Genomic DNA, 13943 nt, shown 5'->3' with positions numbered 1-13943 from the left:
TCTCTAAAGAAGAAATTCAGATGGCCAACAGACACATGAAAAGATGCTCCACATCGCTTATCATCAGAGAAATGTAAATTAAAACCACAATGAGAAATCACCTCACACCAGTAAGGATTGCCACCATCCAAAAGACAAACAACAACAAATGTTTGTGAGATTGTGGAGAAAGGGGAACCCTCCTACACTGTTGGTGGGAATGTAAATTAGTTCAAACATTGTGGAAAGCAGTATGGAGGTTCCTCAAGCTGCTTAAAATAGAAATACCATTTGACCCAGGAATTCCACTTCTAGAAATTTACCCTAAAAATGCAGCAGACCAGTTTGAAAAAGACAGATGCACCCCTATGTTTATCACAGCACTATTTACATTAGCCAAGAAATGGTTGCAACCTAAATGTCCATTAGTAGGTGAATGGATAAAGAAGATGTGGTACATATACACAGTGGAATATTATTCAGCCATAAGAAGAAAACAAATCCTACCATTTGCAAAAACATGGATGGAGCTAGAGGGTATTATGCTCAGTGAAATAAGACAGGTGGAGAAAGACAAGTACCAAATGATTTCACTCATATGTGGAGTATAAGAACAAAAAAAACTGAAGGAACAAAATGGCAGCAGAATCACAGAACCCACAAATGGACTAACAGTTACCAAAGGGAAAGGGACTGGGGAGGATGGGTGGGAAGGAAGAAATAAGGGCGGGGGGAAAAGAAGGAGGGCATTACAATTAGCATGTATAATGTGGGATGTATGGGCGGGCTCTATAACACAGAGAAGACAAGTAGTGATTTTACATTATCTTACTATGCTGATGGTCAGTGACTGTGAAGGGATATGTGGGGTGGACTTGGTGAAGGGGGGAGCCTAGTAAACATAATGTTCTTCATGTAATTGTAGATTAATGATACCAAAATAAAAAATTTAAGAAAAGAGGAAATGTAGGTAACCCATTAGAGCAACAATCTCATTAGCAAGTCTTTGCTTATTAAATAAATAAAACATTTAAATTTTTACACTGAAAAAAAAAAATACACAATGAGATATCACCTCACACAAGTTAGAATGGCCACTATCCAAAAGACAAGAAATAACAGGTGCCCATGAGAATGTAGAGAAATGAAGCCCTCATATACTGTCGGTGGGAAGGTAAATTAGTTCAACCATTGTGGAAAGCAGTATGGGGGTTCCTCAAAAAACTGAAAATATAAATACCACTCGACCCAGGGATTTCACTTCTAGGAATTTTCCTGAAGAAAACAAAATCCCTTATTCATAAAGGCATATGCACCCCTATGTTTATTGCTGCATTATTTACAATAGCCAAGATATGGAAGCAACCTAAGTGTCCATCAATAGATGAATAGACAGAAGATGTGGTACATATATACAATGAAACATTATTCAGCCATCAAAAAGAGAGAATTATTGCCATTTTTGACAACAAGGATGGAACTAGAGGGCATTATACTAAGTGAAATAAGCCAGGTGGAGAAAGACAATACTATATTTCACTTACTTGTGAAGTCTAAAAACAAAAGAAATGAATAAAAGAGCAGTAGACTCAAAGACATGAGAAGTGACTGGTGGTTACCATGGGGAGGGGTTGGGGCAGTTGGGTAGGGAGGTTGAGGGGGATAAAGGGGCACAAAAAATCTCAGTCATAATATAAGTTGGTCATGGGGATGGAAGTGCAACATGGATAATACAGTCAATGATTCTGTAACATCTTCCTATGCTGACAGATAGTAACTGGACTAGTTGGGTGAGGATTTAATAATATGGGTAACTGCTGAACCTCTGTGCTGTATACTTAAAACCAATATAAGAATGTATAAAAAGATTTTTTAATATGGATATTATGCTGACTCACATGAAAGAGCCTCTTTCTCAAAATCAGCTCTACTGTATAACATAACTATGGGAGTGCTAGCTCACTGCAGTCACAGGTTCCACCCACACTCAAAGGGAGGGAATCAAACAAGTATGAGGGCCCTTTGGGGCCGTGTTAGGGTTCTGCCAATCATAGTGTGTGAAAACAGAAGAACACAGGGAAGGCCCTTAGTGGCAGAGACAGGCACATGGGTATAAAATCAAAGAAATATTTGCAAGAAACTTGGAGGATGATAGAGAATGCCCCCTTAAAGCATAAACTCCTAGTTTTAAGAAATATTTGAATCATTAACTTCCCTTTGAGAAAGTCTTGCTCAAGTAAGTGTTCTCCCTATTATCTCCACTTGGGTTTTTAGAAGGTTTCTCTGGAAAGTCTTTGTGGTTGTAGGTGCCATGCAACCAAGAGGTCAATAATGAGTTCCCTTCAACTCCAAAAACAAAACCAAAAAATCCTGCTCATTATAAGATGACTTCATCCATATTCCACTTAAAAATGTCTTTGAATCTATTCTTTACATTTCATAGAATTTATAACACTGCATCAAAATGAATAATGTCTGATATTGGTACAGATTATTCAAATTACATAGCAACATCTAGCCACTGAATTATATTAAGTTACTCCTGATAATTTGATTTTAATACCTGCTTAATATTTATTTATAACTATAATATTTCAAGTAATATATTGAAGTCAAAGAAACAATTTAACTTTTATTCTTTACTTGTCTGATTTATATTCCGCAATGTAAACCACTAGGAGATGTCTAGTCCCCATCTATAAAGCCTAAACCACAACACCCCTCCTCATAGCTTTGGTAGCTGCCATTCCCCATGGAATCAAGTCCAGATTTTTTAAATGGCAGTAGATGCTTCCCATAATTATTCCCCAACCTACTTTTTCAAAGTCATCTGCCACCCACTGTACCCTTCACTTCAGCTACTCTTGCTGCACACCATCCCTTGAGCATGCCTTTGATGGAATGACCTCTCCCTGCACCAATGTTGGACATGCACGGTTGTTTCATGGATGCCACAGATTTGTACAGCTAAGAGATCATTTTAAGACTGTGTTGGTGAAGCACAGAGGCATCCTCTGTAAAAGAGGTGGTCACCTTTCAGCTGAGTGTAATGCCTTCATCACGATGTTCTACTGGGAGACAGGCTGGTATTGTGGGCAAGAGTGACTGTGCCCCAGGGGTACATGCACACCCCAAACAGATGACCCACTGAGGCGAAGAAAATAGTAAAACTTGTATGTATTTTAATCTCAGCTCCATGTTTATATACTATTTTTTAATATATTTATAACATGTTAAGTACTGATAGAGTAGATTGCATTACTTATAAAAACACACATATTGCAGGTATGTTTATTTCTTTTTAGAGTTCACTTTTTCATGATATTTGACTATGTTTGAGGTAATTTTCGTTTTGTTTTTTGTTTTATTAAGGTATTATTGATACACATGAAGGTTTTATGAAGGTTTCACATGAGCAACATTGTGGTTACAACATTCACCCATATTATCAAGTTCCCCACCCGACCCCTGTGCTGCAGTCACTGTCCATCAGTGTAGTAAAATGCTATAGAGTCACGACTTGTCTTCTCTGTGCTATACTGCCTTCCCCGTGACTCCCCACACCATGTGTGCCAATCATAATGCCCGTCAATCCCCTTTTTCCTCCCTCCACCCTCACCCCCCGCAATCCGGCTACCCTTTAGTAACCGCTAGCCCCATCTTGAAGTCTGTGAGTCTGCTGCTGTTTTGTTCCTTCAGTTTTATTTTGTTGTTATACTCCACAAATGAGGGAAATCATTTGGTACTTGTTTTTCTCTGCCTGGCTTATTTCACTGAGCATAATACCCTCTAGCTCCATCCATGTTGTTGCAAATGGTAGGATTTGTTTTCTTCTCATGGCTGAATAATATTCCACTGTGTATATGTACCACCTCTTCTTTATCCATTCATCCACTGATGGACACTAAGGTTGCTTCCATATTTTGGCTATTGGTGCTGCGATAAACATAGGGGAGCATATGTCTTTTTGAGTCTGGGATCTTGTTTTCTAGGTAAATTCCTAGGAGTGGAATTCCTGGGTCAAATGGTATTTCTATTTTTAGTTTTTTGAGGAACCTCCATATTGCTTTCCACAATGGTCGAACTAATTTACATTCCCACCAGCAGTGGAGGAGGGTTCCCCTTTCTCTGCATCCTCACCAGCATTTGCTTTTCTTGTCTTTTTGATGTTGTGAGGTGATATCTCATTGTGGTTTTAATTTGCATTTCCCAGATAATTAGCAATGTGGAGCATCTTTTCATGTGCCTGTTGGCCATCTGAATTTCTTTTTTTGGATTAGTGTCTGTTCAAATCCTCCACCCATAATTTAATTGGGTTAGTTGCTTTTTGGGTGTTGAGGCATGTGAGTTCTTTATATATTTTGGATATTAACACCTTGTTGGATATGTCATTTACAAACATATTCTCCCATAATGTAGGATGCCTTTTTGTTCTACTGATGGTGTCCTTTGCTGTACTGAGCTTTTTAGTTTGATGTAGTCCCATTTGTTCATTTTTTGTTTCCCTTGCCCAAAGAGACATGTTCAAGAAAAAGTTGCTCATGTTTATATTCGAGATTTTTGCCTATGTTTTCTCCTAAGAGTTTTATGGTTTCATGACTTACATTCAGGTCTTCGATCCATTTCAAGTTTACTTTTGTATATGGAGTTAGACAATAATCCAGTTTCATTCTTACATGTAGCTGTTTTGCCAACATCAGTTGTTGAAGAAGCTGTCATTTCCCCATTGTATATACATGGCTCCATTATTGTATAATAATTGGCCGTATATGTGTGGGTTTATATGTGGGCTCTCTATTCTGTTCCATTGGTCTATGGGTCTGTTCTTGTGCCAGTACCAAATTGTCTTGATTACTGTGGCTTTGTAGTAGAGCTTGAAGTCAGGGAGTGTAATCCCCCCAGCTTTATTCTTCCTTCTCAGGATTGCTTTGGCTATTCAGGGCCTTTTGTGGTTCCATTTGGATCTGAGAACTATTTGTTCTAGTTCATTAAAGAATGCTGTTGGTATTTTGATAGGGATTGCATTGAATCTGTAGGTTGCTTTAGGCAGGATGGCCATTTTCACAATATTAATTCTTCCTACCCATGAGCACAGGATGTGTTTCCATTTATTGGTATATTCTTTAATTTCTCTCATGAGTGTCTTGTAGTTTTCAGAGTATAGGTCTTTCACTTCCTTGGTGAGGTTTATTCCTAGGTATTTTATTGTTTTTGATGCAATTGTGAATAGAATTGTTTTCCTGATTTCTCTTTCCTCCAGTTCATCATTAGTATACAGGAATGCAACAGATTTCTGTGTATTAATTTTGTATTCTGCAACTTTGCCGAACTCAGTTATTAATTCTAGTAGTTTTAGGGTGGATTCTTTAGGGTTCCTTATGTACAACATCATGTCGTCTGCAAACAGTGACAGTTTAACTTCTTTCTTATCAATCTGGATGCCTTTTATTCCTTTGTGTTGTCTGGTTGCTGTGGGTAGGTATGTCCACATTTTTTAACAATTGGAATGCATTATTTTAAAAGTCTGGAAACCAACAAAAGGACTTTGGAATCCAAATAAAATGGTTTCTCATCACAACTCTAACCCCTTGAAGTTGTGTGACTTTAGAAAGTCACCTTAACTTAAACCACAACTTTCTTAAGTGTATAATAGAAAAGTGAATAGCTCAGAACTATTGTGAACATTAAAGGAGACATTTTGTTTAAAGTGATCAGCCCAATTCTTAACCTATAGTAATAATTTCATAAGACATTAATATTATTATTAATTATGGTACAGTCAATCCTTGCAATTGCCTAAAGAAGCATGCTTACTGACGAGGTCTAGATCTGGAGCAAAGACACCAGTTTCTAAGCCCTAAGGCGGGTCCATCTTGTGCCCTGCTGGTGGGATCATGATGGTACAACTGCTATGAAAAACAGTACAGTGGTCCTCAAAAAGTTAAAATTGAACCGCCATACAATCCAGCATCCCACTGCTGGGAATATGTCCAAAAGATTTAAAAGCAGGGTCTTGAATATTTGCACGCCGTGTTCATAGAGGCCCTATTCACAACAGCTAAGAGATGGAAGCAACCCAACTGTCCACTGGCAGACAAATGGACAAGCACAATGTGGCATATACACATTTTAGCCTTAAAAAAAGGAAATTCTGCCACACACTACAACATGGATGAACCTCAAGGACATCATGCTAAGTGAAGTCTGTCAGGTAAAGACATATTTTTTGATCCCACTTATATGCAGTCCCTACAATATCACACTCATAGAAACAGATGGGAGGATGGTGATTACCAGGGGCTGGAGGGAGGCAGAAGGCATATGGCATTGCAGTTTCAATATAAAAAAACTTCTGGAGATCTGTTGTACAGCAGTGTGTATGTACGTAATACTATTCAATTGTTAATCAAAAATGGTAAAAATGGTACATTTTATGTTACATGGTTTTTATACACTACAATTTAAATACATAAATAGAATTATTGTTTTTAAAAAAGAGTGCCCAATGTGGCTGCTAAACTAGCTGTTTGTTTTGATAAATGAGAAGATCCCACCATGTGCTGTCCAGCTGTGAAGTGGTTTTCATTTATTCCATTCATGTTGAGCAACAAAGATGCATCACACATGATGCCAAGCACTGGAAATCAAATCCCTTCCTTCAAAAGATTTGGGGACAATTATCCAGTTATCAAGCCAAAGACATACTACGTGGTATGGTATGGCAAGTACATGATGGATTCAAGAGATACAATTTTGGCAGAATCAACAGCATTCTGTTGAGTACTGACTATACGAGGGAGGAAAGGGTAAGAACCTGGAACTCCCACAGATGTCTGGCTTAGTTAGGTGAGCAAACTGTGGTTTTTTTCCCTATGGAAAAATTTTGTGTTTTTCCATGGGGAAAGAGTACATTTTAAGAAGAGACATCAACTTGGAGGACCTAAGATGGGGGAATGGAGAGAAAATTTTATTTTTGGATGTGTCCAGTTTGAGGTGCTTTGAGATATGCTGGTGGAAACGTCCAGCAGAAACCCCACCTAGAGCTGATCCTCAGATTCGCATTGAGTCACCAGAACACAGAGACAACTGAAGCCACCGTGACGGTGATTACTCAGTCAGTAAGAGAAGGAATTCAAAACATATCTTAATGAAATTATCATATTCCAAGGATAAGGAGGTAAACCACCCATGAAATTTGGAAAAACAGACTTGCCTTAGAATTTTACAGAGCAGACAGAGTACTACAATGTTCTAGTGGAAAGACTGAAATGAATTTTTCCTAGTTAAGTTGTCCTTTAGTTATAAAGGCAAAGGACAAATATTTTTAACTGCATACAAACCTCAAAGAAGAGAACACAGGAACCCTTCTTTAGAAAAAGATAGAAGATGATCAGGAATCAAAGCTAATCAAGTGATGAATTAAATCAAAGAATTCAGAAGAAAACCAGGTAAAAGAATGGATGATAAGCATTTAAATGAGAAGGAAAACAACTGTGAGAACCAAATTAGATACTATATCATAAATACAAAAACCTTCACAATAAAACAGTATTATATGATATAATGAATGTGACAAAATGTATAATTATCATGTAATAAATATAAACAGTAACAAGGAGGTGAGAAGTGAAATAGGCTTGTTCCTCATTTATCACTGAAGAAAGTAAATTACACAGATAAAATTGAAATCTATATTTGAAAAAATATAGTTCAGTCTCTCAATGTTTTTCTTAATCTTTGCTATTAGCTTCAGGAATAAATGCCTCTGATGAGAAGTACTTATCTAACAGTACTTTTTTGAATTTCATGTATTTCTTTTTCTCATGTTACACTTTGATAATGTTATATTTTATTCTTCCTACTTAAATTAGCATATAATAATCATCCTGTTTTTGGAAATTTTTTATGTCTGTCCATATCAATTATATCAAGTACTGTATCTTTATATATATATATATATTTAGAGAGACATCCACAGTGATGCTCATAATTATCTAATAGTAGTTACAGCTGGGTGGAGGATTTAGTATGATTTCTTAAATTTTTTCTTTCAATTTTTAAAAAAATTAGAATGTATCTCTTTTACAAAAATGCAGTCATTTTGATTTTCTAGAAACGGCATAAGCAGAATATCTGAATAATACATAAGTACGTACATACATATATCTTGTACTTTAACTGCTTGCAGTATGGTTTTGAGTTCATAACATATACCTAATTATAATAAAAAATTTATATCATGGTGTTCTTGCTTTCTTAATATTAGAGCAGCTTTTATTTTTAGCATTTACTATGTGCCAGACACATGCTGTATGCTACTTGCTTATGAATTACGAATTATTATTGTTACTGCTATCCAAAACTAGTTAGGCATTTACAAAGCAGAAACTGTGCTTCAGTTAAGAAACTCCCCCTTACTTACAGCTCCAGTAACTATCAAGTCCAGGATTTGAATCTTGCTCAAAAAACAATACTCTAACCACTCTGCCATCTGTGCTGCCTGTGAATTTTATCTGGTTATCTCAGGACTATGACAATGAACATGACCTAAAACATACTAGATTCACTTCAGTCTTTCCCATTTCTATATAAAAAGACTTAACAAATACAACAACTGTCTGGGAAAGGTCTTTATGATCTTTAGACAGGGCTGAACTTCTTGGAAGTTATGGGGCCATCTCACTGTACTTGCTTCTTCAACTTTCCTCTATCTGTGCAGAAAGTCTAAAGTGTGATCAGCTGGCTCAGGAGGTTGACTGAGAGAATATAAATAAATGCTGTCTCACCCCAAGCCCACCGTGGTTACTAGCAAGACGAGGAAGAACCAATGGACAAGTCGAGAACTGGTATCTTAGGAGGTCAGTGGGGATAGTCTTTGTGCACTAATTTCCTCCTTAAATTCAGGGGAGTTATCTCTATAAGCCCCTTGCCCCTAAATACTCATGCTATACCAGCCTGTAGTAAAGGTACCCACTATTCCTGAGAGCCTTAACTGACACTGTGCTAGGGACTTAACATAGATGATTTTTTTGCCTCACAACAACTCACAAAGAACCACTAAAGTCAGCTAATAAGCCACATTACTGAGATTCATACTTGGCATCCATGTGACCCCAAAGATCTGTGCTATGGGGTGTCCCAAAATACCTGAATGAAGAGAAAAACGCACTAGCTATCAATAGTGATACCCACTGCAGAAGTATAGGAAATAAGCAAAAATGTGCTTTTATCTGGATGACTACTATTGTGATTTGTCTGTGCATCAGACACATAATGTATCATAATATATAGCTGGCATGTTCCTTAGTAACAAATTCCAGATCAAGACCTAATATATGTGATGTGTGCCTCAAGCATGAAGTTAGGTCAAGTAGAAATGTACACAGACACCGTATGAGGCATTATTTCATTCTGATGTAGCATAAAGAATTCATAACAAAAAACCAAAGTCAGGGAACTAGAAAGAAAAAACCAAACAAACAAACCAGGCCATGAATATTCATTCTAATCATTGTACAGTAATCAATTAGCAGGATGCACAGCAAGAACAATATGAAATCTGGGGCTACAGATTGCAGAACTGAAAAAATCATCATTTTTAAATGACATAACTAAAGATAATACATTTTCTTTTCAGGAAGAAAATTCATTTTTTGTTCCCTAGTAGAACAAATATAAGGAAAAAATACAAGAAAAGCCAAAATTAGATGAGGTGTCAGCTCCTACAAATACAGGTCAAGAAAAGCATTACTCACATAATTCGATTATACAATTTGGCTATTCACTACCTTGTTTATTTAAAACAAAAATGTGAGTTTAGCAAATTTCCCAATATTTTATATAATGCAGTGGGCTTTTTAAAAATATGCAATGAATTAATCATATTACTAATGGAAAGGTTTAATGAATTTTCTGGTTACTTTTTGAGTTTATCTTTCATAATATCAAGTACGATGTTTTGGTAGTTTAAATTGTAAGTGTAAGGCTTCAACTAATTGTTATCAGAAAACAAAATGACAGTCAGGATGAAAACCTCAAAACAAACAAAACTAGAAACTAGCATGATCAAAGATGTAAAATAGAGTAACCACAGTTATTTAAACTGACTGCTAATTGAACATTTTTGGTAATCAACATCAGATATTTGCTGCATCTTTTTCAGAACTGTTCTGTTACCACTTCATTCTTCTAAACTTGACACCTTTAACAAAAGGACATATAAAAGTAAGTAGTAATATGAAAGATCTCAGCAGCAATGCTCCACAAACTGCCTGTGTAAGCACATGTGTGTGCGCGCACACAGGCACAGGTCGTAGCGTGTAAGCGCATGTGCGCGTGCGCACACAGGCACGGGTCATAGCGTGTAAGTGCACGTGCGTGCGCATACAGACACAGGTCGTATGCCAGACCTAAAATGGCTGAGCTGCAGCCTGTTGTTGCTTGATAAGCAAACAGTACCTCCTGGGCCTCAGAGTCATCTAAACAGTGACAGATATGTCCCTTCAGCATTAGGCATGGCCAGGGCAAATGATAAAGGGCATGTTTTAACCTTTTCCAATACTCCACATTTTTATTTTAAGTCAGTTGCCTCTTGATTTTATCCTCAGTTAAATTTAGACTTTTGGGGAAATAGCTTTTGCAAAGCTGCATCTATTCTTTTGGGAAAGAAGAGGTAGAAACAAGCTGGAGACTGAAACATAGTCCTGTTTCAACTAAGTCGCTGTGGTGTGTCTACTGTCCTGGTGCGGCTCCCCAGGTGATCTCAGTCTCACTTTCTCTCATTAAACACAGGCAGTTAATTAGCCCCAGCCTGTACCCTCCACTTTTTTTTCTGCCCCTTTTGCAACAGTAATGATGTCAAATTGCCGGCAGCCATGGGTTACTGCAAAGCAACATCGGCGCAAATCTCTGTCACCAGCAGCAAAGCCAGCCACGAACCTTCTAATCTCAAATAGCTAGAATGATGCTCAGTCTACTTGAAAATACCATTCAGATACAGTACTTTATATCAACCAATATATACCCTTGAATTAAAAGAAAATTTTTTCTGTCTCTCTGGTGACTGTACTCCTGGTAGCATAAAGAAAGATCAACATTTTAAAGGAAGAAATCGCTTGAGATGTGGGGAAACACATGATAAAAGGGAATCTTTTATTTATTATTTAACGCATTGAAATGATGATTGGCTGTCTCTCAGAGAAGGAGGGGCTTCTAATTCTATGTGAGTAGCAGCATAAAATTTCATAAAGAGCAACAGAAGAGCTCCTGAATTAAAAACCTCTTCAGCATTTCACAGCAGGCTTGAATAAAGAGCAGAGCTCTTAAATACTACATGGAAACAATTATTTAAGAATATCACCTGATGGAATACATCTTCTCCCTTAAATATATGGAATCTTTACTGAAAAGGAAACCCGTGGTACTTCATCATTAACCCTGGAGTCGTTACTCCACACTGGCTGGTCGTTTCAGCACTGACTCTTTAACAACCGGGCATTAATTTTTGAATGAAGATATAGGTATCTGAACGTGTGCATGTCGGTTTGAATTACTGGTATTCATACATACCTTAGTGCCTCTGTAATCCTTACAGAATTTATGTTACGCAGAATTTTAATGTTTTAAGGGGCCATCTGTTCATACACACGGCGCATGTAACATACCCCTGCAAGTACAAACCCACTGAGCCAACACGTTTTGCTGTGACAGGTAAACAGAGGGACTTCAGTTCAGCATAAAAGGAATGAAAAACTTCCCAGCCAGCAATTTAAAAAATATACATATACAATAGCATTAAATTAAATCAGAGGTAAATATATCTTGTGATTATTTTATTCATTCAATTGACCCAGTTTTACCCAAAGAAAAATGCATTCTTAGGTTCTGAATTGTAATTTACTTTGTCTGAACATTAAGTTATTTTTTTTTAACCAGGTTCTGAATGTTACCCCCAATACAAATGAATGGAAGCACTTCATTCTCTACAGCTGACTTGTGGCTCATGCAGCTGTAAATAAGCCTCGGTTCTAATCCATGTCCGTCTAGTCCTACTTAGTGAAGCGGGACAGCGATCTCCCCATTGTCTCTAGCAGCGCCGCATGCTAAGGAAAAGGCTGTGCGTCTATGGCTACGTCCTAGACACCTTCCAGCAATAGCGCTTCTTTTCTAAAGAGCACTTCTGTGTGTTTCCATTTCACCCTTATTTCCATGTGCTATTGTCTACATAAATTTCCAAAGAAAGACCTCTCACACAACTATCCCTAATCCAGGAAACCATTAACTGTTTTCCAAACCTACAAGAGTCCTCCAAAGAATCCTTTGAAAACCCTTTCATGCACGTATTTTTCAATTTAATATACCTCCGTTCAAGGCAGAAGAATAGCTTTCAAGACACTCCTCTCTAGCATCCTCCACGCACACAGCCCGGGAGACAGCTGCCAGTAACAAGGAGCGAAGCGAAGGAGCAAATGCCCCAGAAACCCCCACGCGAGGCAGAACAGCGCAGGACGCCAGGTGCCCTCCGCCGTCCCTGCTCCAGGCGGGCGGCCGCAGCGGAGGGGGAAGGGGACGCGGGCTGAGCTGCACCCCAGGCCCACTGCGGCCCGCAGCTCCCACCTTCTTGCAAAGGCAGTCGACGCTGCGGCTCCCCGACTTTACGTCTCTACCAGTGAGGCTGAGCCCCGGGCCGTGGAGCAGGTACCTCACAGCGCCGGGCTCGCAGCCTGGGGCCGCCGACCCGAGCGCCGCCGGGAGGCTGCGCCCACACCCAGCTCTTTGTTGCCCCTCGCGTCGCTGCGGCTGCATTTGCGGAAGGGGGACGCGGAGGGCGGGGACGGTGGCTCCAGCGCCCGCGGCGGTGCGCAAGGCCGCCGCCGGATCTCCCGGAGCGACCGAGGCGGTGGAGCGCCCGGAGGCCCCAGGGCCTCAGCCAGACCCCGACAGCGACCGGGGGCCCTGCGCCCTGCCCGGCGCCGCAGCGGGCTTTGTGCCAATAAGGAGGCGCAGGCGACTATCGATCAGCATCATCTGTTCCCGGAGCGCGCGCCCCGGCTGCCGGCGCGAACCCCGCGCGTGGCCAAGGCGGGACGTGACAATGGCCCGGAGCGGGCGCCGGGGAGAGGCCGCAGCAGCTCGGCGGGTCCCCGGCGGACGGCCGCGCGGGCCGGGCACTCACCGCGGTCTTGACCGGCACGTACAGCAGCGGCCTGGCGCCGCCCCCGCGGCCCTCGTCCGGCGGGCCCAGCTGGAAGCCCTTGGACTTGACCCAGAACTTAAATTTGGCGTTGTCAGTGGAACTGGACTCGGAGCCGTTGAGGAGCTGGACGATGCGCTCGTATTTCCTGCGGGTCACCGTCTTGGTCTTGCCCGAGTCCCCGTACGTCCTGAGGCACCAGTCCTGGAACTGGCGGTACATGTCGCGCTCGCTCTCCATGTGCCGCTCGCGGCCGCCCGCCGGCTGCGCGCGCTCTGCGCACCAGTCCCCGGGCCGGGAGAGCGGCGGCCCCGCCGGAGTCCGCTGGGGCGGGGGCGGGCCGGGAGGGGGCGGGGGTCCGGCCGGCGCGGCGGGCAGCCCAATGCCTCCGGGTCCCGGGCTCTCCAAACGGCCTCGGCCGTGTCGCGCTCTTCTCGGCGTCCTCGCGATGGGCCTCTATCGCCGTGCGGCCGGGACCTTCCCAACAGCATCCGGCTCGCAGGGCTGGGCTGCGGCGCTAAGACCCCGCGCCCGGGGCGCTGGAAGCCCGATGCTGACGGCAGGTGGGCCCGCGCCGCCCCCGTGCCCCGCGGCCTCCCCGCTGAGTCCAGGGCCAGCGCTGCGCCCTGGAGGCCGCGCCGAGCGCCTGCGAGCCCCGACGGGCACTGACCGGCTCCGCTGCCTCCAGGGTCCACCCGCTCCGGCTTCCCGAGCGCGGCCGCTAGGCGACTGCGGAGGGAAAGTTCTCACCGGTCACGCTGTTAAGCCCATC

At 41.4% G+C, this 13943-nt stretch overlaps 1 protein-coding gene across 4 annotated transcripts in view; it reads right to left on the bottom strand.

The window, feature by feature from the left end:
* NOL4 (nucleolar protein 4) overlaps positions 1-13497 on the bottom strand; it is a 353984-nt gene extending 340487 nt beyond the window's left edge. For 3 of the 4 annotated variants that reach the window (XM_057503972.1, XM_036885429.2, XM_036885440.2), the window contains exon 1: positions 13154-13497. In XM_057503972.1, the coding sequence (XP_057359955.1) occupies positions 13154-13411 (258 nt within the window). In that variant the 5' untranslated portion in view covers positions 13412-13497. Of the gene's footprint in view, positions 1-12338; positions 12467-13153 lie in introns of those variants that run through there. The other variant, XM_057503970.1, reaches the window with a different exon arrangement.
* Positions 13498-13943: the final 446 nt, after the last annotated feature.

The sequence above is a fragment of the Manis pentadactyla genome, chromosome 6 (genome assembly GCF_030020395.1).
Source record: "Manis pentadactyla isolate mManPen7 chromosome 6, mManPen7.hap1, whole genome shotgun sequence".
Taxonomy (NCBI): Eukaryota; Metazoa; Chordata; class Mammalia; order Pholidota; family Manidae; genus Manis; species Manis pentadactyla.
The sequence above is the reverse complement of the archived record's forward strand: the minus strand, read 5'-3'. Positions and strand labels throughout refer to the sequence as shown.